The sequence below is a fragment of the Lithobates pipiens genome, unplaced genomic scaffold, assembly GCF_037356315.1.
Source record: "Lithobates pipiens isolate NorthernLeopardFrog02 unplaced genomic scaffold, aLitPip1_a1.2 Scaffold_11, whole genome shotgun sequence".
In the NCBI taxonomy this organism is placed as follows: domain Eukaryota; kingdom Metazoa; phylum Chordata; class Amphibia; order Anura; family Ranidae; genus Lithobates; species Lithobates pipiens.
Genome location: NW_027507696.1, coordinates 20,511,152 through 20,534,334, shown reverse-complemented (window position 1 = coordinate 20,534,334; position 23,183 = coordinate 20,511,152). Strand labels below are relative to the sequence as shown.

The window sequence follows — 23,183 nt, the reverse complement described above, 5'->3', positions numbered from 1 at the left end:
ACCAGAAGTGTAGAGGTAACCAAGCTGAACATGTGTCAGAGTGTTTACTTCTAGAGAGCATGCACATTCACACTTTTTAATTAGAAACAGCAGCAGATAACCTTGAGCTCGATTGAAGTTAACTCTATCACTCCTTTACATCAGATGTCCCCATCAGAGTCCCCCTTTACATTAGATGTCACCATCAGAGCCCTCCTTTACATTACATGTCCCCAGCTGAGTCCCCCTTTACATTAGATGTCCCCATCAGAGCCCCCCGTTTACATCAGATGTCCCCAACAGGTCCTCCTTTACAGTAGATATTCCCATGAGAATCTTCCTTTACATTAGATTAGTTCCTATCAGAGTTCCCCTTTACATTAGATGTCCTCATCAGAGTCCCCCTTTACATTAGATGTCCCCATCAGAGTCCCCCTTTACATTAGATGGCCCCATCAGAGTCCTTTATTTACATTAGATGTCCCCATCAGAGTCCTTCTTTACATTAGAGGTCCCAGAGTCCCACTTTACATCAGATGTCCCGATCAGAGTCCTCCTTTACATTAGATGTCCCCATCAGAGCCCCCCTTTTACATTAGATGTCCCCTTTTACATTCGATGTCCCCATCAGAGTCCTCCTTTACATCAGCTGTCCCCATCAGAGCCCCCCTTTACATTAGATGTCCCCATCAGAGTCCTCCCTTACATTATATGTGCCCATAAGGCCCCTTTTACATTAGATGTCCCCATCAGAGTCCCCTTCTACATCAGATGTCGCCATCAGAGTCCTCCTTTACATTAGATGTCCCCATCAGAGTCCTCCTTTACATTAGATGTCCCCATCAGAGTCCTCCTTTACATTAGATGTCCCCATCAGAGTCCTCCTTTACATTAGATCTCCCCATCAGAGTCCCCCTTTACATTAGATGTCCCCATCAGAGTCCCCCCTTACATTAAATGTCACCATCAGAGTCCTCCTTTACATCAGCGTCCCCCATCAGAGCTCCCCTTTACATTAGATGTCCCCATCAGAGCCCCCCTTTACATTAGATTTCCCCATCAGAGCCCCCCTTTACATCAGCTGTCCCCATCAGAGTCCTCCTTTACATCAGTTGTCCCCATCAGAGTCCCCCTTTACATTAGATGTCCCCATCAGAGTCTCCCTTTACATTAGATGGCCCCATCAGAGTCCTTTATTTACATTAGATGTCCCCATCAGAGTCCTTCTTTACATTAGAGGTCCCAGAGTCCCACTTTACATCTGATGTCCCGATCAGAGTCCTCCTTTACATTAGATGTCCCCATCAGAGCCCCGCTTTTACATTAGATGTCCCCTTTTACATTCAATGTCCCCATCAGAGTCCTCCTTTACATCAGCTGTCCCCATCAGAGCCCCCCTTTACATTAGATGTCCCCATCAGAGTCCTTTCTTACATTATATGTGCCCATAAGGCCCCTTTTACATTAGATGTCCCCATCAGAGTCCCCTTCTACATCAGATGTCGCCATCAGAGTCCTCCTTTACATCAGCTGTCGCCATCAGTGCCCCCTTTAGATTAGATGTCACCATATAGTCCTCCTTTATATCACATGTCTCCATCAGAGTCCCCCTTTACATTAGATGTCACCATCAGAGCCCCCCCTTTACATTAGATGTCACCATCAGAGTGCCCCTTTACATCAGATGTCCCTATCAGAGTCCTCCTTTTCATCAGCTGTCCTCCTTTACATTAGATGTCCCCATCAGAGTCCCCCTTTACATTAGATGTCCCCATCAGAGTCCCCCCCCCTTTACATTAGATGTCCCCATCAGAGTCCTCCTTTACATTAGATGTCCCCATCAGAGTCCTCCTTTACATTAGATCTCCCCATCAGAGTCCCCCTTTACATTAGATGTCCCCATCAGAGTCCCCCCTTACATTAAATGTCACCATCAGAGTCCTCCTTTACATCAGCGTCCCCCATCAGAGCTCCCCTTTACATTAGATGTCCCCATCAGAGCCCCCCTTTACATTAGATTTCCCCATCAGAGCCCCCCTTTACATCAGCTGTCCCCATCAGAGTCCTCCTTTACATCAGTTGTCCCCATCAGAGTCCCCCTTTACATTAGATGTCCCCATCAGAGTCTCCCTTTACATTAGATGGCCCCATCAGAGTCCTTTATTTACATTAGATGTCCCCATCAGAGTCCTTCTTTACATTAGAGGTCCCAGAGTCCCACTTTACATCTGATGTCCCGATCAGAGTCCTCCTTTACATTAGATGTCCCCATCAGAGCCCCGCTTTTACATTAGATGTCCCCTTTTACATTCAATGTCCCCATCAGAGTCCTCCTTTACATCAGCTGTCGCCATCAGTGCCCCCTTTAGATTAGATGTCACCATATAGTCCTCCTTTATATCACATGTCTCCATCAGAGTCCCCCTTTACATTAGATGTCACCATCAGAGCCCCCCCTTTACATTAGATGTCACCATCAGAGTGCCCCTTTACATCAGATGTCCCTATCAGAGTCCTCCTTTTCATCAGCTGTCCTCCTTTACATTAGATGTCCCCATCAGAGTCCCCCTTTACATTAGATGTCCCCATCAGAGTCCCCCCCCCTTTACATTAGATGTCCCCATCAGAGTCCTCCTTTACATTAGATGTCCCCATCAGAGTCCTCCTTTACATTAGATCTCCCCATCAGAGTCCCCCTTTACATTAGATGTCCCCATCAGAGTCCCCCCTTACATTAAATGTCACCATCAGAGTCCTCCTTTACATCAGCGTCCCCCATCAGAGCTCCCCTTTACATTAGATGTCCCCATCAGAGCCCCCCTTTACATTAGATTTCCCCATCAGAGCCCCCCTTTACATCAGCTGTCCCCATCAGAGTCCTCCTTTACATCAGTTGTCCCCATCAGAGTCCCCCTTTACATTAGATGTCCCCATCAGAGTCTCCCTTTACATTAGATGGCCCCATCAGAGTCCTTTATTTACATTAGATGTCCCCATCAGAGTCCTTCTTTACATTAGAGGTCCCAGAGTCCCACTTTACATCTGATGTCCCGATCAGAGTCCTCCTTTACATTAGATGTCCCCATCAGAGCCCCGCTTTTACATTAGATGTCCCCTTTTACATTCAATGTCCCCATCAGAGTCCTCCTTTACATCAGCTGTCCCCATCAGAGCCCCCCTTTACATTAGATGTCCCCATCAGAGTCCTTTCTTACATTATATGTGCCCATAAGGCCCCTTTTACATTAGATGTCCCCATCAGAGTCCCCTTCTACATCAGATGTCGCCATCAGAGTCCTCCTTTACATCAGCTGTCGCCATCAGTGCCCCCTTTAGATTAGATGTCACCATATAGTCCTCCTTTATATCACATGTCTCCATCAGAGTCCCCCTTTACATTAGATGTCACCATCAGAGCCCCCCCTTTACATTAGATGTCACCATCAGAGTGCCCCTTTACATCAGATGTCACCATCAGAGTCCTCCTTTTCATCAGCTGTCCCCATCAGAGTCCTCCTTTTCATCAGCTGTCCTCCTTTACATTAGATGTCCCCATCAGAGTCCCCCCTTTACATTAGATGTCCCCATCAGAGCCCCCCTTTACATTAGATGTCCCCATCAGAGTCCCCCTTTACATCAGATGTCCCCATCAGAGTCCTCCTTTACATTAGATGTCACCATATAGTCCCCCTTTACATTAGATGTCCCCATCATAGTCCTCCTGTGGAGGAATGTAATGTACATACCAATAATCAGAAGATGTCTATTTGCTTATCTGTATACATGTTTCCATGCAACTCCTTACTCATATTAGTATACAGATTAGTTTTGCTTTGGAACTAAAATGGTGGCTACCCCCTGCTTCCCACACATTAGAAGAATGCAGAAGTGAAGACAGAATCAACTTTAACCAAGCTTCAAGTTTCTTTATTTTGTCTTGTATTTCAACCAATGAGATGTACCTATTAGACTAACATAACAATGACGTATCTTTGTGTATAACACATTAGCACCGCCCTGGAATAAACCAGAAGTGTAGAGGTAACCAAGCTGAACATGTGTCAGAGTGTTTACTTCTAGAGAGCATGCACATTCACACTTTTTAATTAGAAACAGCAGCAGATAACCTTGAGCTCGATTGAAGTTAACTCTATCACTCCTTTACATCAGATGTCCCCATCAGAGCCCTCCTTTACATTACATGTCCCCAGCTGAGTCCCCCTTTACATTAGATGCCCCCATAGATGTCCCCATCAGAGCCCCCCGTTTACATCAGATGTCCCCAACAGGTCCTCCTTTACAGTAGATATTCCCATGAGAATCTTCCTTTACATTAGATTAGTTCCTATCAGAGTTCCCCTTTACATTAGATGTCCTCATCAGAGTCCCCCTTTACATTAGATGTCCCCATCAGAGTCCCCCTTTACATTAGATGGCCCCATCAGAGTCCTCCTTTACATTAGATGTCCCCATCAGAGTCCTACTTTACATAGGATGTCCCCATTAGAGTCCCCCTTTACATTAGATATCCCCATCAGAGTCCCCCTTTACATTAGATGTCTCCAGAGTTCCAGTTTACAACATTGTGCTGTGAACAAGGCTTACCGCCGAAACTAGTCTGCTGCTGACTGTACTCACCGTGAAGGCTTGAAAATAAATACACTTGATGTTATGGAGTTGCCGGCTGCTTCTTTTACACTTTACATCAGATGTCCCCATCAGAGTGCGCCTTTATATCAGATGTCCCCACCAGAGTCCTCCTTTACATTAGATGTCACCATCAGAGCCACCTTTACATTAGATGTCCCATCAGAGTCCTCCTTTACATTAGATGTCCACACCAGAGTACTCCTTTACACCAGATGTCCCCATAAGAGTCCTCCTTTACATTAGTTCTCCCCCCCCCCCCCCTTTGTACTCACAGCAAATCGCTCGTCACCCACCTTCAGATGGCTGGGATGAATCAGGGAAACCGGAAATGAAGGCACAGGACCCGCCAATCACACACCACAACAGGGAACAATGCTATAGCGGGAGTGTTCAGGGCCTAGAGCTCTGTGCCCGACGACATTCTAAAGGAAGCCAATAGAGCTTCTTATTTGCAATCAAGTGATTGCAAACACGTCGTGCTTTCCATAGCAGCTGTGTGTCCAGCACCCTGCACACATTTAAAGGACTATTTTTTTTTCCGTATTTTTTTCAGTGATTGCAGTACGTCATGCTTCCCCATACACCTGTTTGTTCGGCATCCCACACACACTTATAAAGGGCCAGTAATTATTTTTTTAATGAAGAGTAGCTTTTGGGGGGCAGTGCCCCCATGGGCACTGTGAACCCCAGAGCACAAACACATGCATGTATATCAGCAGAGCAATGGACAGTGTCAGTAGAGCAAAGATTGGTGTCAGTAGGCAGTGGATGGTGTCAGTAGTTTATTTTTAAATTCTTTTTTACAATATTATTTTAAAAAAAATTTAATTTTTTTTTTTTTAGGAGACCCCAAATGTCACGCTTTTGAGACAGAGAAACAAACAGTGAAGATATTTGTAAGCACACCATGGAACAACATAAATAGCATCCAAATGGGTAATTTATTGCATGATCACAACACAAGGAGAGCGCAACGTTTCGGAGTCATGCAGGACCCCTTCGTCAGGCATGTGATGAGAAACAAACAGGATATAGATTCCCCAGTCCCTTTCTCTGCCTCCCGCAGTAAACACTTTATTTTGCTTCAGTTAAGAATGAAGACAGGAACAATCGGTACAGATCACTCACTATGTTCATTCAGAAAGGAAAGGCCGGTTAAAGCGGAGGTCCGCCAACCCACAAAAATTAAAAGCCAGCAGCAACACACACTGCAGCTGCTGACTTTAATAATAGGACACTTACCTGTCCTTGAGTCCAGTGATGTCGGCCCCCGCCATTGCGGGTAAGGGAACCGCACTGATGCGTTCTCCTGCCCGGTGGCAAGGGAGGGAGGAAGGAAGATGAGGGAGCCAAGCCGCTGACGTAATTTACTCCAGGCTGGTCTCCCGGAAGTGGAGACAGGATACCAGTCCGATCTCCGCTCCCCCCGAAAGGTGCCAAATGTGGCACCGGAGGGAGGGGACAAATGAAGTTTCACTTTTGGGTGGAACTCCGCTTTAATTAAATATTTACCAGACCCTTCTCCACTCCTGAGAGAAGAGGAGGTAAACTTACAGCACTGCAGGGGGGATATAGCAAGCAGGGGAAATAGGCACTGCACAAGGTGATTAGGAAGTGCCCAGGCACACCCTGTACACACGCCTATGAACTAAAGTATCTCAGCTATGCTGACTGATGCAAAACAACTGATCTTCTGCCCTGGCCAATTGACTCAGTTTGAACAAGTCTAAATCAATTGGAAGGAAAGTTATTTGGCAATTTGATTGATTTTAATATACAATTCATGTGTGATTCAAAGTGCGATGGTCAGTGCCAATTAAGGTAGGTCAGGGCAGGACCATCTAAAGCCTTGTACACATGATTGGATTGTTGGCCAACAAAACCGTGGACTTTTGTCCAAAGGGCGTTGGCCCAAACTTGTCTTGCATACACACGGCACACAATTGTGAATTATGAATTTGAAATAATAAATTTTATCCGTATTAAACTTCTTGTCAATTATTTATGCCGTCCCTTTGATATGTATATGTAATGTATTCATGAGGTCAACACCATGTATGTGTGTGTATACTTAAATTATTGTTATGTATTGTCAGACTCAATATGCCAATTAAATATATTTTCTAATTATCTTAACTCCACAAATCAATAGCCTCATTTAAAGTCCCACCTTCCTTTTTCTCACCCCCGTGAAGGAAGGTCGAAATCCGAGCCAAGAAAGAATGAGGGTAAATGCCAAGCACCTAACACCAGTATATGTATGCTATCCATGTCCAGTGGTAAATCTTCCTAGAGGAAGGCTTCCTAGCCTTCAGCAGTGTCGTAACTTCAGCACCTGGCTCATAGCAGCCAGGCCTTCAAAATCAGTGACTGAAGCAGTGTGAAATATCGGCCCTAGGGGAAGTTGAACCTCCCTGAGGCAGTCGCCAAGGGATGTCAGCGACCAAGCCCGACAAGGCCATCTGGGCCCACTAGAATGACTAGAATCCCTTCGGCTTTGATCCTGTGCAAATGCCACGGCAGAAGCTTGGGAGGAATAGAGGCGTATACTGGACCCACTGGACCCGACTATACTGGACCCACAGGGCAACCAGAGCGTCTGCAGTGTCCAACAGAGGATCCCGTGACCTTGCCAGAAACCTCAGTGCCGTTCTGTTATCCAGGACACCAAGAGATCTACCTCGGGAGTGCCCCATTGGAGACATATCCGATGAAACATGTCCTGGTGAAGGAACCACCCTGTGGACCAACACTAGCTGACTGAGGCAACCGCCTGCCAGTTTTCCACTCCTAGAATGTATAAGATGAGAGGGCCGAAACAAGGTGTTCTGCCCACCGGAGGATGCTGGCTATTGTCAGGGCTGCCAACACACTATTTGTTCCGCCCTGGTGATTGATATAGGCCACCGTCGTGGCATCGTCCAACTGGATCCGTACCAGGAGGCCCCGAAGTCGACCTCATGATCCATACATAGTCTGATCGCTAAGTCCCAGGATATCGATCGTCAGTCCAGATTCCTCCAGCGTCCAATGACCCCTGCAAGTCCCAGGACACCTCCCCACCCAGACAGAATGGCATTGGAGGTGACCACTGTCCAATACAAGGGGAGAAAGAATGTGCCCTGCAGAAATCCTGAAGAGCAAAGCCAAAAGACCAGGGACCTCCGGCCGAATCTGATAGGCCAGAGACCTTGGGAACTTTACTCCAGGATCTCACTTGAAGGGAGCTTGTATGGAACTGTGCAAATGGAACCGCCACAAAGGTAGATACCATCAGGCCCAACACCCACATGCAGGACTGCAGGGAGGCCCACCTGGGAGACAACAGTAGTCGAAGCGCAGCATGCAACTTCTGGAGTTTGTCCAGAGGAAGAATACTCTGGTTAGAGATAAAATCAAAGTCAGACCCAGATAATCCAATTTTCTGGAAGGAGCCGGAGCAGAATTCAGGTAGTATAGAAGCTAACTGTAATCTGTGGTCTGTATAGCAAGCTACGTCACTCCTCAGGGTAGTCGAGGACATTGCTCGCAGAAGAAGGTTGTCCAGGCATCCCAGGACCACAATCCACTGCTGGCGTAACCACGTCAGAACTGGGGCCAACACCTTTGTGAATACGCGAGGAGAGGAGGAAGTATCCGTGATGTCAACAGGAGCCAGAAATTCACCATGATGAAGGGACAGTACCACCATGAGAGTGGACTCCATGCTGACCTTCTGTACCCACTGGAACTGGGAAAACCACACCCTGAAGCAACAGGGCTTGCACAGCCCCAAGGAGAACTGCCAACAGTCTGGTGACAAACGCCTATTGGAAGGAAAAAACCCTCTTTGGGGTTCAAGGCCAGAACACTAGGACATAGGTGAGCGTGCGCCTTCATCCTGAAGGGGCTTTGTCCATGGGTCTAGGGAGCCCCACTCTCGGCTCGCCAGACCAGGTCCATTGCGTGCCAAGAAGGACCGCATCCGTATGAGACCCTTTATCCCCTTTCAGACTGTGGAAGAGATGTAGACTTCCCTCCTGTGAGACTCGTAATGATGTAATCTAGGGTTGCCCCAGACAATTGCCTTGAAATGGTAACCCAGTCAGAGCTTTTTTTAGAAGCCCAGTCCACAGAACAACACTTAAGCAACAATACATGTCTAAGCCCCACTGCAGAAACAGAGAGCTTATCAACTAGGGGACCTGCGTCCAAGAGGCATCGTATACAAACTGCAGCCCCCAGAGCAACTGGTCCGCCAACTCAGCAAAAGCAGAGGGAATCTGCTCACCCTCCAGGTATGTCAGCCAGATGCTTAAAAGCCGGAGACTCCTCTACCAGAATCATGGTCACTTTGCGCAACCAACAGACAGGGGGTTCCACTACTGGTGGAACAGTCAACCCTCTAAGGAGGGACCCCACAAAGGGGTAACTCACAGCGAAGCGTCTTTTGACCCACATAGGGGCGTTTGGACACTCCCAGTCTTTATAAACAAATATTTCAAAAATAGAGGGGAGAAGGGAAAGCTTTTGCCGTGTGAAACAGTTGGGTGCCAAGGGGACCGGCACCTTCACCGCAACCACAGCTGCATCCTCCATCTTTAAAGTTTCCCACAGGAGTAGCGCAGTTGTGGAGGAACAACCTCACTAACTGATAGGACAGGGAGTGTGACCACCAACCCTGCAAGGTGGGCCACATCCACGACGGTAGAGCCAGACATAAGATCAGTCAAGACTGATGAGGCAGGGGAGGGGAGGGCGCGGGGGGCATGTACTAGCCTATATGCCCAAGCACCACCTGTGAAAACGCATAGAACTCGGTGCCACTGCCTGAGACCTCTGCCACCATAGGACCCGCACAGGGGAGTCACTGAGGTCCCACACAAGGGACATCGACCGGGGCCCCGCACAGGGAGTGCTGACCAAGGCTCCTTACAGGAGGCACCTAACAGGGGCACTGGCTGAGACCTCGCACAGGGGACGCCTACAGAAAACCCTGCACAGGGGGCACTGGCTGAGACCCCTCACAGGGGGCGCTTACAAGCTGTACACTCACTACTTTACATTGTAGCAAAGTGCCAGGTCTTCAGTGTTGTCACAATAACCACTTGCCGCCCGCCCTATTACAAATTGACGGCGGCAAAGTGGTTTCATAATCCTAACCGGACGTCATATGACGTGATTAGGATTATGAGCCGCTGCGCGCCCCCGGGGGCGCGCATCGCGGCGATCGTTATTGCGGGGTGTCAGTCTGACACCCGGCAACTACGATCTCGGTAAAGAGTCTCCGACGGAGACTCTTTACCATGTGATCAGCCGTGTCCAATCACGGCTGATCACAGTGTAAATGGGAAGAGCCGGTGATCGGCTTTCCCTCACTCGCGTCTGTCAGACGCGAGTAGAGGAGAGCCGATCGGCTGCTCCTCTGACAGGGGGGTCTGTGCTGATCGATTATCAGCACAGCCCCCCGAGGATGCCCACACTGGACCACCAGGGACACCACTAGACCACCAGGGAAAAGGTAATAAAAATCCATAATCCTCCCTAGACCACCAGGGTGCCAGTCAGCACAATGGGTGCCAATCAGTGCCCATAATGGATGCCAATCAGTGGCCACAATGGGCATCACTGATTGGCATGCATTATTGTTTGGCACTGATTGGCATCCATTACTATAACACCGATGCCGCCTATGAGTGCCCACCTGTGCCGCCTATGAGTGCCCACCTGTGCCGCCTGAGTGCCCACCTGTGCCGCCTATCCATGCCCACCTGTGCCGCCTATCCATGCCCACCTGTGCCGCCTATCTATGCCCACCTGTGCCGCCTATCTATGCCCACCTGTGCTGCCTATCCATGCCCACCTGTGCCGCCTATCCATGCCCATCCGTGCCGCCCATCCGTGCCAGCTATCAGTGCCAATTTGTGCCACCTATCAGTGTCCGTCCGTGTCGCCCATCCGTGTTGCCCATCAGTGCCGCCTATCAGTGGCACTTCATTGGTGCCACATTGGTGCCCATCAGTGCCACCTTAGTGCCCATCAGTGTAGCCCCATCAGTGCCCATCAGTGAAGGAGAAAATGTACTTATTTACAAAGTTTTGAAACTGAAACAAAAAAAAACATTTTTTTTTTCAAAATTTTCGGTATTTTTTTATTTGTAGCGCAAAAAATAAAAACCATAGAGGTGATCAAATACCACCAAAAGAAAGCTCTATTTGTGGGAAAAAAATGATACAAATTTCATTTGGGTACAGTGTAGCATGACCGCGCAATTGTCATTCAAAGTGCGACAGCGCTGAAAGCTCAAAATTGGTCTGGGCAGGAAGGTGTTTAAGTGCCCTGTATTGAAGTGGTTAAAAGATATAATGAATAATAATAATAATAATAATAATAAGTCAGTCATCAGTAATCCAATTAAGTTTGTGTTATACCAAATCCAGAGGAATTGCAGGCTTCCACCAGCAATAGCTGCCAATATATTCATAGTTTTTGACAGCTAGAATAGTTATTGCTGGTGGTGGAAACCTGCAATTACTCAAGATTTGGTATAACACAATCTTTATTGGATTACTGATGAATGATAAATATCAAATATTTTAAATTGGTTGTTAACCCTCTCATATACTCAGTAAAGTGATTGGCATGATGCACAAAGATGAAACAAATCCTCCTACATATGTTGTATCTACAGCATTCTTTCCCCTACATTCATTCAAAATGCAGAATTTACACAGGATCTCTCAGCTCTGAAACACGGGGGGGGGGGGGACTGAAACAAGTACACACTATAGAAGGATGTGCTTTGTTCATATTTCATGTCTGAGGTTTATGACCACTTTAATAAACAGAACAAAATGAATCAATTTGCCACCAGTGAATCCAATGCAAGGCTACTATGTAAGCTTGCAGCATCTAGTTCCTGCTAGAGAGATTTGTACCTCTCTACCTTACCTTATTGCTCTTCATTCTTCCTTTTTCTAGGTCTTTCCCAATTTTTCATCCAGTTAATGACCAGCCAATTTTCTTGTCTGGCCCAATTGTACTCCATGCCCGTTGGTCCAGGAGATACTTGGCTTTCTTGGCAAACACACTGGGGTCCCAGTTGTGAGATAAAGGAATTTGTGTGAATTTCTGAGCAGACAGGTGTGGGTCCTAATGCCTTTTTTTTATTTTTTTAACGTAGAACTTAATTTCATGTGTAATTTCTTTTCCTGACATGGGTCAGTCTGTGATATCCATTCTATACCTAAATGTCTTCAGCTCTCCAATTATATTTCTTAAAGTTGTTCTAAAGGCAGAAGGTTTTTTACAATAATGCATTCAACGTATTAAGGTAAAAAAAAAACAAAAAAAAAACTTATGCATGCAGCTCCCCCACCAAATACTTACCCAAGCCTGATCTCAATCCTGCAATGAGAACGAGAGCAGAGGCTCTCTCTCTCTTCTTCTTGTCTCAGACACAGAAGCAGGAGCCATTGGCTCCTGCTGCTGTCCATCACAGCCAATTAGTAGGGGGGCGGGGCCAAGTCACTCTCTGTATGTCTTATGGACAAAGCTGGTTCGTGAGCAAGCACGTATGAGCGCTCCCATAGCAAGTGGCTTGCTGTGGGGGCACTTGGCAGGGGTGAGGGGCCAGGACTGAGGAGAACTTGACCTTTGTGACCTGCTGCAATTCAAATTCACAATTTATATTCTGCTTTGCTTCCACCATTGGAATCTTGCATTTCCTTGTTGTAAAAATACTATTTGAAAATTCAATAAAAGTGTACTCAAACCCCAATAATGAACATCTCTTATTTGCTCCCTTTTGGTCTGTTTCATAAAGACTCTGTTTATAAAAGAATTTTGTTATATCGCCTTTATAAGTGCAAAAATCTGTTAATCTTGTCATTTGCATACTTTGTTTTATCTAAAAAGAGTCCTCCTAGTTTTATCTTGGACTAGATATTTCTGTTAAAATATAAATGCCAGGATAATAGTAAAACCCCTGCAATGACCGTTTTTAGGAAAGCAGACACCCTAGAGCAGTGGTTCTCAACTCCTGTCCTCAGAACCCACAAACAGGCCAGGTTTACAAGATAACTGAAATACATGACAGGTGATATAATTTGCTGCTCAGTAAGTGCAGTATTCTAGTCTGCACCTCCCCAAGGTAATACTTAAAATCTGGCCTGTTTGTAAATCCTGAGGACAGGAGGTGAGAACCACTGCCCTAGTGTAATCTAATTTTTTGTCTCGATTTCTTGGTAATTTAGAAACATTCAGTTATTAAGGCTAAAGCAGATCATGAGAATGGTGCACAAGATACATTAATGTACAGGCAATACGCAGAATAACGACCAATCACAGTGATCACATGGTACTCAGCTGCTCGGAACAGCTGGGTATAATGTCTCTGTGTACTGAGCCATCTAATGATTGCTTGGTACACAGTGATTACCCAGCAGATCGGCCGCCCAACCGCTTTTTATCCAGTGCCATTCATAAACACAAAACACAGTAGAGACACAGGGGATGGCAGGAAGAACCAGGTACATACAGTAGATATTTGCTTCTTTAACAGGGTCTTGAAGTTTGGATTATTATTTCACTGACAAGGTCTTTTTTAAGAACACTTTACTAATGTAAAGGTGATTTTTTTTTTACTTCAAAAATGACATATAGCAGTTAATTTGTACGGATGAACTTTAAAGTTCCCAAGGAACAGACACAAAAATGACATATACACCTATCTTACCACACAGTGATGATTAAATTAAAAACAAAAAAGTCTTATGTATTTTTTAACACCAGCTGAGTCCTTTCCAACCAGCAGGGGATCTGTGAATCAAGCCTGTGAGCCAAAGGGTACAGATATCACTTTAGCGACATCCATATCCATTTAGTATTGCTATCCCACAGCCAAACAGATCTACTTATAAAACAGACAGACAGATCTAATCAGATCACTCATGTAAAAGGGGCCTTAAAGAAATTCACAGATATAGGCGATTGTTCAAAGCAGAGAGAATATTTATTGTTACAAAACAAAAGGATTTTTTGTTGAAAGCTTTACATTACAATATCCGTGGTATTACACCAGCACAACAAATACAACAGTGCACTAAGTTAATCTACACTTGCTAGTGGTTTTAATATCCTGAATCATTTTTTTCTGCAATTACAATGCTATTGGCTTTTTAATTCCATTGCCAAGCAATACCACAGAACAGTTTATTTACCTTCTTAATGCTATGTACACACTGGAATTTAGAATGTTGTACCTCTCTGCCAGACTTCAGCATGTTGGACAAAAGGTATTATACACATCTCCACAGGAAACCTTTTCAGAAAAGTTCATCTAGCTCTTTGTAGTTTAATTTAGTGTACCAGATATAAAAATGAGTACAGACATTTATGTTCTCTACAGAAATCGGTGGTCTACTGCCATGTAGACACAAAACAGACAGATACACTTAAAGGTAAAGAAACAGCATTGAACACACAGGACTACATAATTTAAAACATGTAGTGATACATTAACTTTGACCTTTTCCTAGCATGACACATTTTATGACAACTGCCTTTTGATAAGTACAACTGAGCTTATGTAGTAAGTCAATACAATACAGCAAGAATGACGTGAAGTGCAATTGCACATAACAGCCAATGGTATTTTACTTTTCACCAGTTAAAGCAAACTTGGAAGAATGTAGGGGAGAAGGGAAAACACATATAGGTTCCTGGATGAACCTGATACAAGGTGCATGTCCCGCTTGTATTTTGAACCCACAGGTGCAATAAAAGACGTTTATCTGTAGTTACTTTTGACTTACCAAATAAGCCCCCAATGCCAAACAATAAAGGCTTACAAGAAAAGGCAATCAAACAGAAAAAAAATCTGCAACTTAAAGAGGCTATTGTTTTGCAAAAAAAAATAAAACCTGCTGCAGGTATGTAATGTATTTAGATACCTGCAGCAGTCTCTAAAACCCCAGTCATGGCCGAATGCTTGGCCCTTCTGACATTTCCAAGCAGTGTTGAAGCTTGCAGCCTAGCCCCATCCCACACAATCCCATCACAAGCATGGCTGCCTCACTATTCAATAGGACTCTGCAGGCAGCAGGAAGGAAGGGGTCACTTTTGGCATTATTCAGAAGCGTTGCCTGCCAGAATGGCCCCGTCTTCAACCATAACAGCAAGGAATTAGGTGTATCTAAATGCCTGTACTTTATATATGCAGAAGATTTTTTTTCCTTTGGTTTTATGACAGATTCTCTTTAAATCTCAGGTATGCCTTTACCGTAGGGCCAGACATTATCACAGTGTCATGATACTTTATCTAATAATGCAGATCTTGCTGTAAAAAGCAAGGTCTGCTTGTTAGACCTGGGTCCCACACCCCCTGTGATAAACGCTGCATAATAATAGTTGAAAAACATCTTGTGCCCGGGGCGCCTAGACGAGGGTGATGTCATGCTCCTTTTGACAAGCTCCTTGGAATGATGAGGATCAAAATTCTCGAGAAAACATGCTGTTGCCCTGGACTGACATGTCATCTCATGAGATTCGGGGTACTGATCAGTTACCTGGAATCTCCCCAGGAGGATAATGACTTCATGCCCTGCAATGCAGAAGGCCCCAATGCCAAATAAAGGCTTACAAGAAAAGGCAAAGAAATGCAATCGAACAGAAAAAAAGTAAAACATATAATCCTTACAGGTATATTTTTCAACCATTATCATGCAGAGATTTTTACAGGGGGAGACACCTTGATCTTGCATTTTACGTATTTTAGCTGACCATAGGAAACTATCGGAATAAATAATGATTTATGGTCCATGAGTAACATGTATGAAAAAATAAAGCTGTTGATAATGGTATAGTTAATATTTGTGTACCAAGGTACAAGGCTACATGATGCTTATGCATATAAATACAGGGTTTGTGGTTTATTGAAATGTCTCAACATCAACATGATACTTGCCTATATTAAGAAAAATAGCAGGCACAATGCACACAAGGCACCATAAGTTAAAGGAAAAGTTCACTTTAAAAAAAATAAAAATAAATGCACATTATTTTGCAGGTAAAAAAATGTGCATTTATTATTTCTTGTTTTGAGAGCCTGTAAAGCATTGCACCATCAATCATCAGATCACCGATGCCATGCATGCCTCCTGCAGATCTGTCAGTGTATCCGCTTGCTCGTACCTCGTATAAGGAAGCTGATACATTCGAACAGGAAGAATCAGTGAACTACCACAGCTCTCACAGTGCCCTGGTAGTTCATTGGAAACTATAAGCTGACAGCCACAAAGGATGTCAGGACTTGTAGTTCATTCATAAACAGAGATTTCCTCTGTTTTCAAAAAGTGACAGCTAGTACGGGGAACTTCTCCCTATAGTTCAGCCACAGAGAACGAGGAGCAGGTGGCTGCTTCAGCAATGTGAACATGTTACATGTTTCTTCCTAAAAATGGGTGGAATATGTAACATGTTTCCAAAGGAGAACTTATCATTTAACTGCTCTAACTTTTACTATGCTGTGTTACTGGCCCAATCTGTTACTGAAGCCTGTTGCTTCTGGGTATGAGGCAAAATGAACACTGTGCCTAGGCTTGGTGCCTTCACAGTAATTTTTGTGGCCCAAAAACAGTCATGTGAAAGCATAGGAGTCATTCTGCAAATGTCAACAGTCGAAAAGTGGATGGTTTATAGCAATTGGGGGTGAGAACACACCTGTTGAAGCTTGCTGTGCAACATACTTTGCTTAATGCTGATGAAATACAGACCACAGTACATACTGTATGTGTCACTAAGGGTATCCAGTATCCAAACAAACCCCATGAAACTTAGAAACTATAACACAAAATAGTTTGGAAAATTAATATATCCATTTTACTATGTAAACAGAACCGTGATCTCGAATATTCCCAGCCTTTTTAAGGTTTTAACTAAATAAATAGTTGGTATAGATTATGAGCCAAAAAGCTGAGTGCAGAAACCCATAACTACGAATCGGGACCTTTCAATGATCTCACTGTTCTAAGATCGGATTTATTTATTTTTTTTAACTTTTTTTTATTTTCTTAACAATTACAAAACAATCCAGACGCATTACAGCTCAGCCACCATCTGGCTATTAACAGGGAAGGGACCCACGCAGGAGTCACAATGTATCGTTACAATATCAAGGACCATTAGAATATCTAAGACTTCCGTAGTATAACAAAAATAGGCTGTCATGGCTCCTGCTCCAGGAGTAGACTGACAATGAGCTAGCTCACCTACAATATCTCGCTAACCCGGGTTGGTCTATTAGGATGTTAAGGAGAGCCATCATATATCAGAGAGAATTAGTTGCAGCAGTGGAGGATTCTGCTAACCACTTACTCCAGACTCTGTCATGTTTTTTCAGACAGCCTCTATGTGTATAGGTGTCCCTGTAAAGGGGTATAACATTGTTAACAAGTGTTTTCTATAAGCCTATAAAGGGAGGAGTCTTTTGCTTCCAGCATAGGACAATGTATTTCCTGGCATAGAACAGCAGAGACCCAACAAGGTTCTCTCAGCCTCTCTGGGCACTAAGTCCTCCACCAGACCCAGCAGGCATATTCTTGGAGATGGATCGGTAGAGATACTTAGCAGATCATTCCCCTCTGAAATAATTTGTGACCAGAAACCTGTAATTACCGGGCAGGATCAAAAGATGTGGATAAAGTCCCCGGGGGTATGGTCACAAAGCCAGCATTGCGGGGAGAGAGAAGACCTCATCTTGTGCACCCAAGTGGGAGTAAGATATGCCCTATGGACAATCCTGTATGGAAGAGAAGGCGGTCTCTCAAGGAGACCAGTATTTTAAATGGGAAGTCCCACACATTCTCCTAATCCTCGGAGTCCATCTCCGAAACATCCTGGCCCCATTGCTGATGTAGCCTGGACAGTTCAGGAGACAAGACCCAGAGGAGATGTGCATATAGCACTGAGGTGGGTTTTTCAGTACAATCAAATCGCAAAATCCGCTCTAGGTCGGACTGCACCATCTGCCTTTCACCTGGAAGGAACCGAGCCCTGAAAGCATGGGACAACTGTAGATATCTGAATTTGTGCGAGAGCGGGGCATTGTGATGAGACCTTAAGTGATCAAAGGAGAATATTGTTAGGTCTACGGTGATGTCTGAGAGAGCCTTGATATGGTACCTGGCCCATATCACAGGGTCTGGAATCTCGAGAAAGTGCTGTAGGTTGGGATTGTTCCAGAGTGGGGCGTTCAGGGATACTGCGGCCAAAGGCTACTTTTCACAGGCCAGGCCCTAAGGGTGGTAAGCATGGAAGGGTTAGATGTTAGGTCGAATGGAGCCTTTGGACCCGCAAAAGAAGATTCGACAATGCCTCTGCAAATCGCAACACCGCAGCCTCGATGGCCTAAGCCGAGTTGGATCTATCTGGAGCAAGCCATTAAAATGCAGTGACCAATTGAGCTGCAATGAAGTATTTGTGACAGTCCGGGAATGCTAAACCCCCCTGCGCATTAGGGTGGTTAACTAATGGGGGGGGGGGGTGGACCCCAAAGAAAGGAGGAGAAAATGTTGTTTAGTTGGGAAAAGAATGAAGGGAATTATGAACCGAGTATGTAAACTTGGGAAGGATTTTCATCTTGATGAGGTTAACATGACCCAGTAGGGACAGAGGGAGGTTCTCCCATGCTTTCAGCTTGGCTTTGACTGAGTTGATTACTGTGGAAAGGTTCATTGGAATGAAGTCAGTCACATTCCCTGAAATACAGACCCCCAAGTAGGTAAACTCATCCACCCATTGTAGCTGAAGAGAAGCCGATGCCTCTTTTTTAGCATCAGCATCGATAGGCAGCAGCTGCGACTTTGCCCAATTACCCTGAGCCCCGTAACTACAGAGAATTCTTCCAGAACTGATAATGCAGGGAAAAGCCAGCATCATTCAGGAAGAGGAGGAGGTCGTCTGCATACAAGGCCACCCTCTCCTTCAGTCAGCCTAGCCTTAGACCTTTAATGTGTGGCGGGACATGCAGTGCCTCGGCCACTGGTTCCATGGCAATGGCAAAAGTGCCAGATAGAGAGGGCAGCCCTGTTATGTACCCCTAGAGTTCAAAAACAGGAGACAGACCACCTAAACGAATGGCATCTAAAATATGATTTTAATGCTGAAAAGGTATCACCGCTCTGCATTATTCATTCTATCCTATATATTTATTATATAAGAAGAAAGCAGGAAGTACAAAGGCGTTTTGTTTCCCTCTGAGTCTCATGGTGAAACAAAGATTTTTAGCTTAACATTAACAACACAGGCATTGGGCATTTGATTATTTGGTTAGAGACAAATAATGTTAGTTTATTTACTTCAAAAATGAATTTTGAAAAAGCCATCTATTTTAAAATGTACTTCTAACATCACAATATGATGCGAGAGACCTTGACCAGAACAGGTAGAATTATATTGGGTGCTTTGGGCTGGCTTTAAGGATCCTCTAGAAGCTGGCGTTTGAGGCCGTGGCCTTTAATACGTCCTGCTCAGCTTCCTGGATGTGTGACCATTGAATTCTGAAATGCAGCAGCAGAATACGGGACAACTCTCCACAGCCACATGGTTCACAGTCCGTAACTGGCACATTACATTCCATAGCAAGCTGCTGGTGGGAGCAGCACAAGTAGTAGCAGCACACAGGAGCACCAGGTATGGGGATACTTGTGTATTAGTATGGCACCACGACTGCACCCATATTGCACAGCTTTGACACTGCACCAACAGCACATGGCCCTGCCACTGTAATGACTGTGCATGACCCCACACCACTGCACCAACCATGCAAGCCCCCACCACTGCCCCAGCCATGCACATCCCTGCCACTGTAATAAATGCCAACACCCCCTTGCTGCTGTTAAATTCTGTGGGTGCCACTGCACTGATGTGTGTGTAACCCCGACTGCTTCCATGGCGCCAAGGCATTGGCAGTGTTCGACCCTTAACTTTGCCAATACACTGACATGAAACTCTGCTCTAGCTGTCACTGCAATGCAAGATTCCATGTTAAGCCCCTACAATGAACACACACACATTTGCTAGTCTTCCTTATAAAAATAGATTTAACAGGACTGAAGACATCCAAGACAATGTTTAGATCACTACAAAAGATTTTTCCCAGTGAATACACAGAGTGATCAAATAACCTCCCAGTGAAGTGAAAACTTTTTGCCCTTATTCAAGTAATCTATAAGAATCTATATTTTGCCACTAATATTTTTAAAATAAATGTGTGTTTCTAGATGCCTGTGTGTGGCAGAACATTGCCAGTAGCCTGTAGATAAATCAATTTTCAGGCAGCAGAGCGAGCTGCAGTCAGTGTGCAGAGGGGAGACAGCTCACACAAAACCCCAGCAATATCTCAGCTATTACTGTAGTACCATGGACTACTACAGTGATTGTCATCTTTCCCAGCAGCCAATTAGGTATGAGATATGCATACTTACATTGTGCCAAGCTCGACCAATGTAAGTATGCAATAAAGATCATTCCTGGAGTTTTGCTTCAAACAGATTACTCACTCGCTTCTATGGGGTCATTTCTTTGCTGGCCAAACCATTGCAGAAGTTTGCTTATCAATGAGGTAGAAGTGACAGAGTGAAACCTTGCTGGTTCAGCCAGCAACAGAGCGGTGCCATAGGAGCAGGTGCGTGCTTCCTGTATGGCCTGCTCCTTGCTCAACTGCTAAAAGTAGAATTGGGCACTTACTTCCACGGTTGACCCTTAGTGCCGGTTCACACAGGGGCGGCTTCAAAGTCTCCGGACTCTGAAGCTGTCTCGCACAGCGCAACTTGTAAATTACTTCTTTAATAGAAGTCAATGCAAGCCAATCCAAAGTCGCCCCAAAGTAGTGCAGGAACCTTTTTCTAAGTCGGATGCGACTTGAGTCACTCCTATTAGAACGGTTCCATTGCACTGCATGGAGGGTGACTTGTCAGGTGGCTAAGTCGCCTGACAGGTCACACCTGTGTGAACCGGGACTGAAAGTGCATGTTATCTCTAACAATTAACTTTACTTATTACCCTTTGGTCAGGTACAAATATGTTCACTAAGTGCAAATATATATATATATATATATATATATATATATATATATATATATATATAGATCTGATCAGAAATCTACAGCTGTGTCCTGTGCACTCTTCCTGTGTTATGTTAAGGAGTGTAATCAGCACTTTCAGTTCTCATCTTAAGACTACGAAAAATAAGCCTCTAAGCTGTGGAAATGAGGAAAGTGAAAGGGATTTCGCAAAAGAGAACTGGGCAGTGATATTACCATTTCTTGCCATTTAACCCCAAAAAAAGCACTGTACTGTCAAACCATAACAGTGAAATGGTAGATCAACTGGTATGTTTTTGTACTTACAGGGCTTTTAAAGGGAAAAAAACATGGGGAAATGTACATGTAGTGTAGAGATAGACTGCATTTGCTTTTATTTTATTTTCTATTTTGCCCTACCATACGCTTTAAGGTGATGTCATACTACAGATCCTGTTGCTGGCAACAACCCATCAGCAACTGAGCAAAGCACAAGCCATGTAAGACTACCCTTGATAAAGATTTTTGTAAATTCTTCATGCAGTGTCAGCGAGAAATTCACTTTTCTATAGAGAAAAGGAAAGTGCAACGCTAACATTTGAATGTGGGAGAACATTAAAGCTGGTTAGAATGGCTTTCTACCAAACAGAAAGATCTATTTATTGCCCAGTGTCAAAACAACTGCCAGGCACCAACCCTATAGATGTTTGGACACTCTGATCTTTATCACATCAGAGAAAGACACAAATTGTAGAGAGGTACCTTTAGAAGATTAACCACTTTTCAAATGTGGTTCAATGGCTATATGTATTCACTAATGAGATATCAGTGCACATCTGTATGATCTATTTCACATATAAAAAGAATGCATGAGGAAAAAGTGCAGCAGACTGTAAAAGGGTCCCCATATGAAAATTCTAAAGGCTTATTCATTTCTTAAACATTTTGTAGGTAAATGTTAATACAAAACGCTAAATACAAAACTACGGATATATATTTAAAATTGTGATAGCTAATTTTAGGAACCTAAAGAAACGATAGTAAAAACAAAACCTTGGCCACCCCTGCCAAACACAATTTAGAATGGTCCTTTTTTGTGCAGTATATGGGTTACCACTTCAAGTATATATGCTGTCTGATGTATCCACAGGCATAAGCTGAATAAGATACGGGGAAGAGGGTTCCTCCAGATCTGAATCTTGACTGTGAGATGCACGGTGACTTTCCACTTGTTGTACCCACTCAGAGGCCATAACTTGCTCAATCTATATGAAAAAGAAGAAAATTACTAGAACTATTTTTAATACCAATATTATATTGCATCTCACTGTAAGGTGAATCTAAAACTGTAATAGAAACCCTTCATAGGTTCACACCTTACTTTGCACTTACAGTACATAACATACAGTATATAAAGATATGCATTTCATTTATTAAGACTCCTCACCTTTGCTGTGATCAGTTTATCTTCAGTAGGGTCCCTGTCTGAGAATTCTTCTCCAAAACACAAGGTGACATGATAATCTGGTGGGTTGCCACCCGTGGTCTTGTATAATTCCAGTTCTACACAAAAATCCCAATAATGCACATTAGTAAAAACAAAACCTACCAGAATTTCTATATAGGCAGAACATAAAATCTGACATTTGCTTCAAATTATGGAAACACTTGATTTTTTTTGCTACAGCTCAGTATTTTTACCAACTACCAATACAGCAGTCAAAAACTGTACAGTAACCGCCCCCCCCCCCAGTTACGGGAGTCCCCGAAGATCCCGTTTTTCTCACTACCGAATGTAACGTTTGCCATATGGCACAAGCAAGGTTTCCCTGGCCTGTTCTGTCCCGGCAAGCTGCATGTGATATATACTTGGTGCACTGCCTACCCGGATACGCTAGTGTGTTGGTTCAAAGCTATTTGAAGTGTTTCTGTTGGATTTATGTTTGGTTTATGTCTTATGTACAGAATAGTATTGGATACAAGTGCTTAAAGAGGAGGACTGGTTTAAAAAAATAAATAAAATAAAAGTCAGCAGCTGCAAACACTGTAGCTGCTGACTTTTAATAAGCACACTTACCTGTCCAGGGCGCCCGCGATGTCGGCTGCCCGAAGCTGACCCGACCCTCGGTCTCGGGTCCCGGCGCCGCCATTTTGGCTAAGGGAAACAGGCCACGGAGCCTTGCAGCTTCACTGCCCATTTCCTACTGCGCATGCGCTTGTCGCGCAGCACTTTGTGAATGGGACGCGCTGTGTTCTGGGACACATAGTTCGCAGAACACAGCGTGACCCATTACCCAGAAGACACCGCACGGAGGAGAGAAGAAAGAAGATTTCCGCGGAGGAGGAAGAGGCAGATTAGGATGATGTGCCTAGCATTTCTGGTAAGTTAAAAAAAAAAATTTTTTCATTTTTTTTAATGATTTTTTTCTAATTTTTAATGTATTTTTTTTTCAGGGTGGCCCTCCACTTTAACTGATGTTATGCTTGGTACAC

General features: G+C 44.3%; 1 protein-coding gene across 3 annotated transcripts in view; it reads right to left on the bottom strand.

The window, feature by feature from the left end:
• Positions 1-13,599: 13,599 nt before the first annotated feature.
• Positions 13,600-23,183, bottom strand: part of IRF9 (interferon regulatory factor 9) — a 73,974-nt gene continuing 64,390 nt past the window's right edge. For all 3 annotated transcript variants that reach the window (XM_077469563.1, XM_077469579.1, XM_077469570.1), the window contains 2 exons: positions 22,138-22,253; positions 13,600-21,955 (listed from right to left, as the gene is read on the bottom strand). In XM_077469563.1, the coding sequence (XP_077325689.1) occupies positions 21,809-21,955; positions 22,138-22,253 (263 nt within the window). In that variant the 3' untranslated portion in view covers positions 13,600-21,808. The remainder of the gene's footprint in view (positions 21,956-22,137; positions 22,254-23,183) is intronic.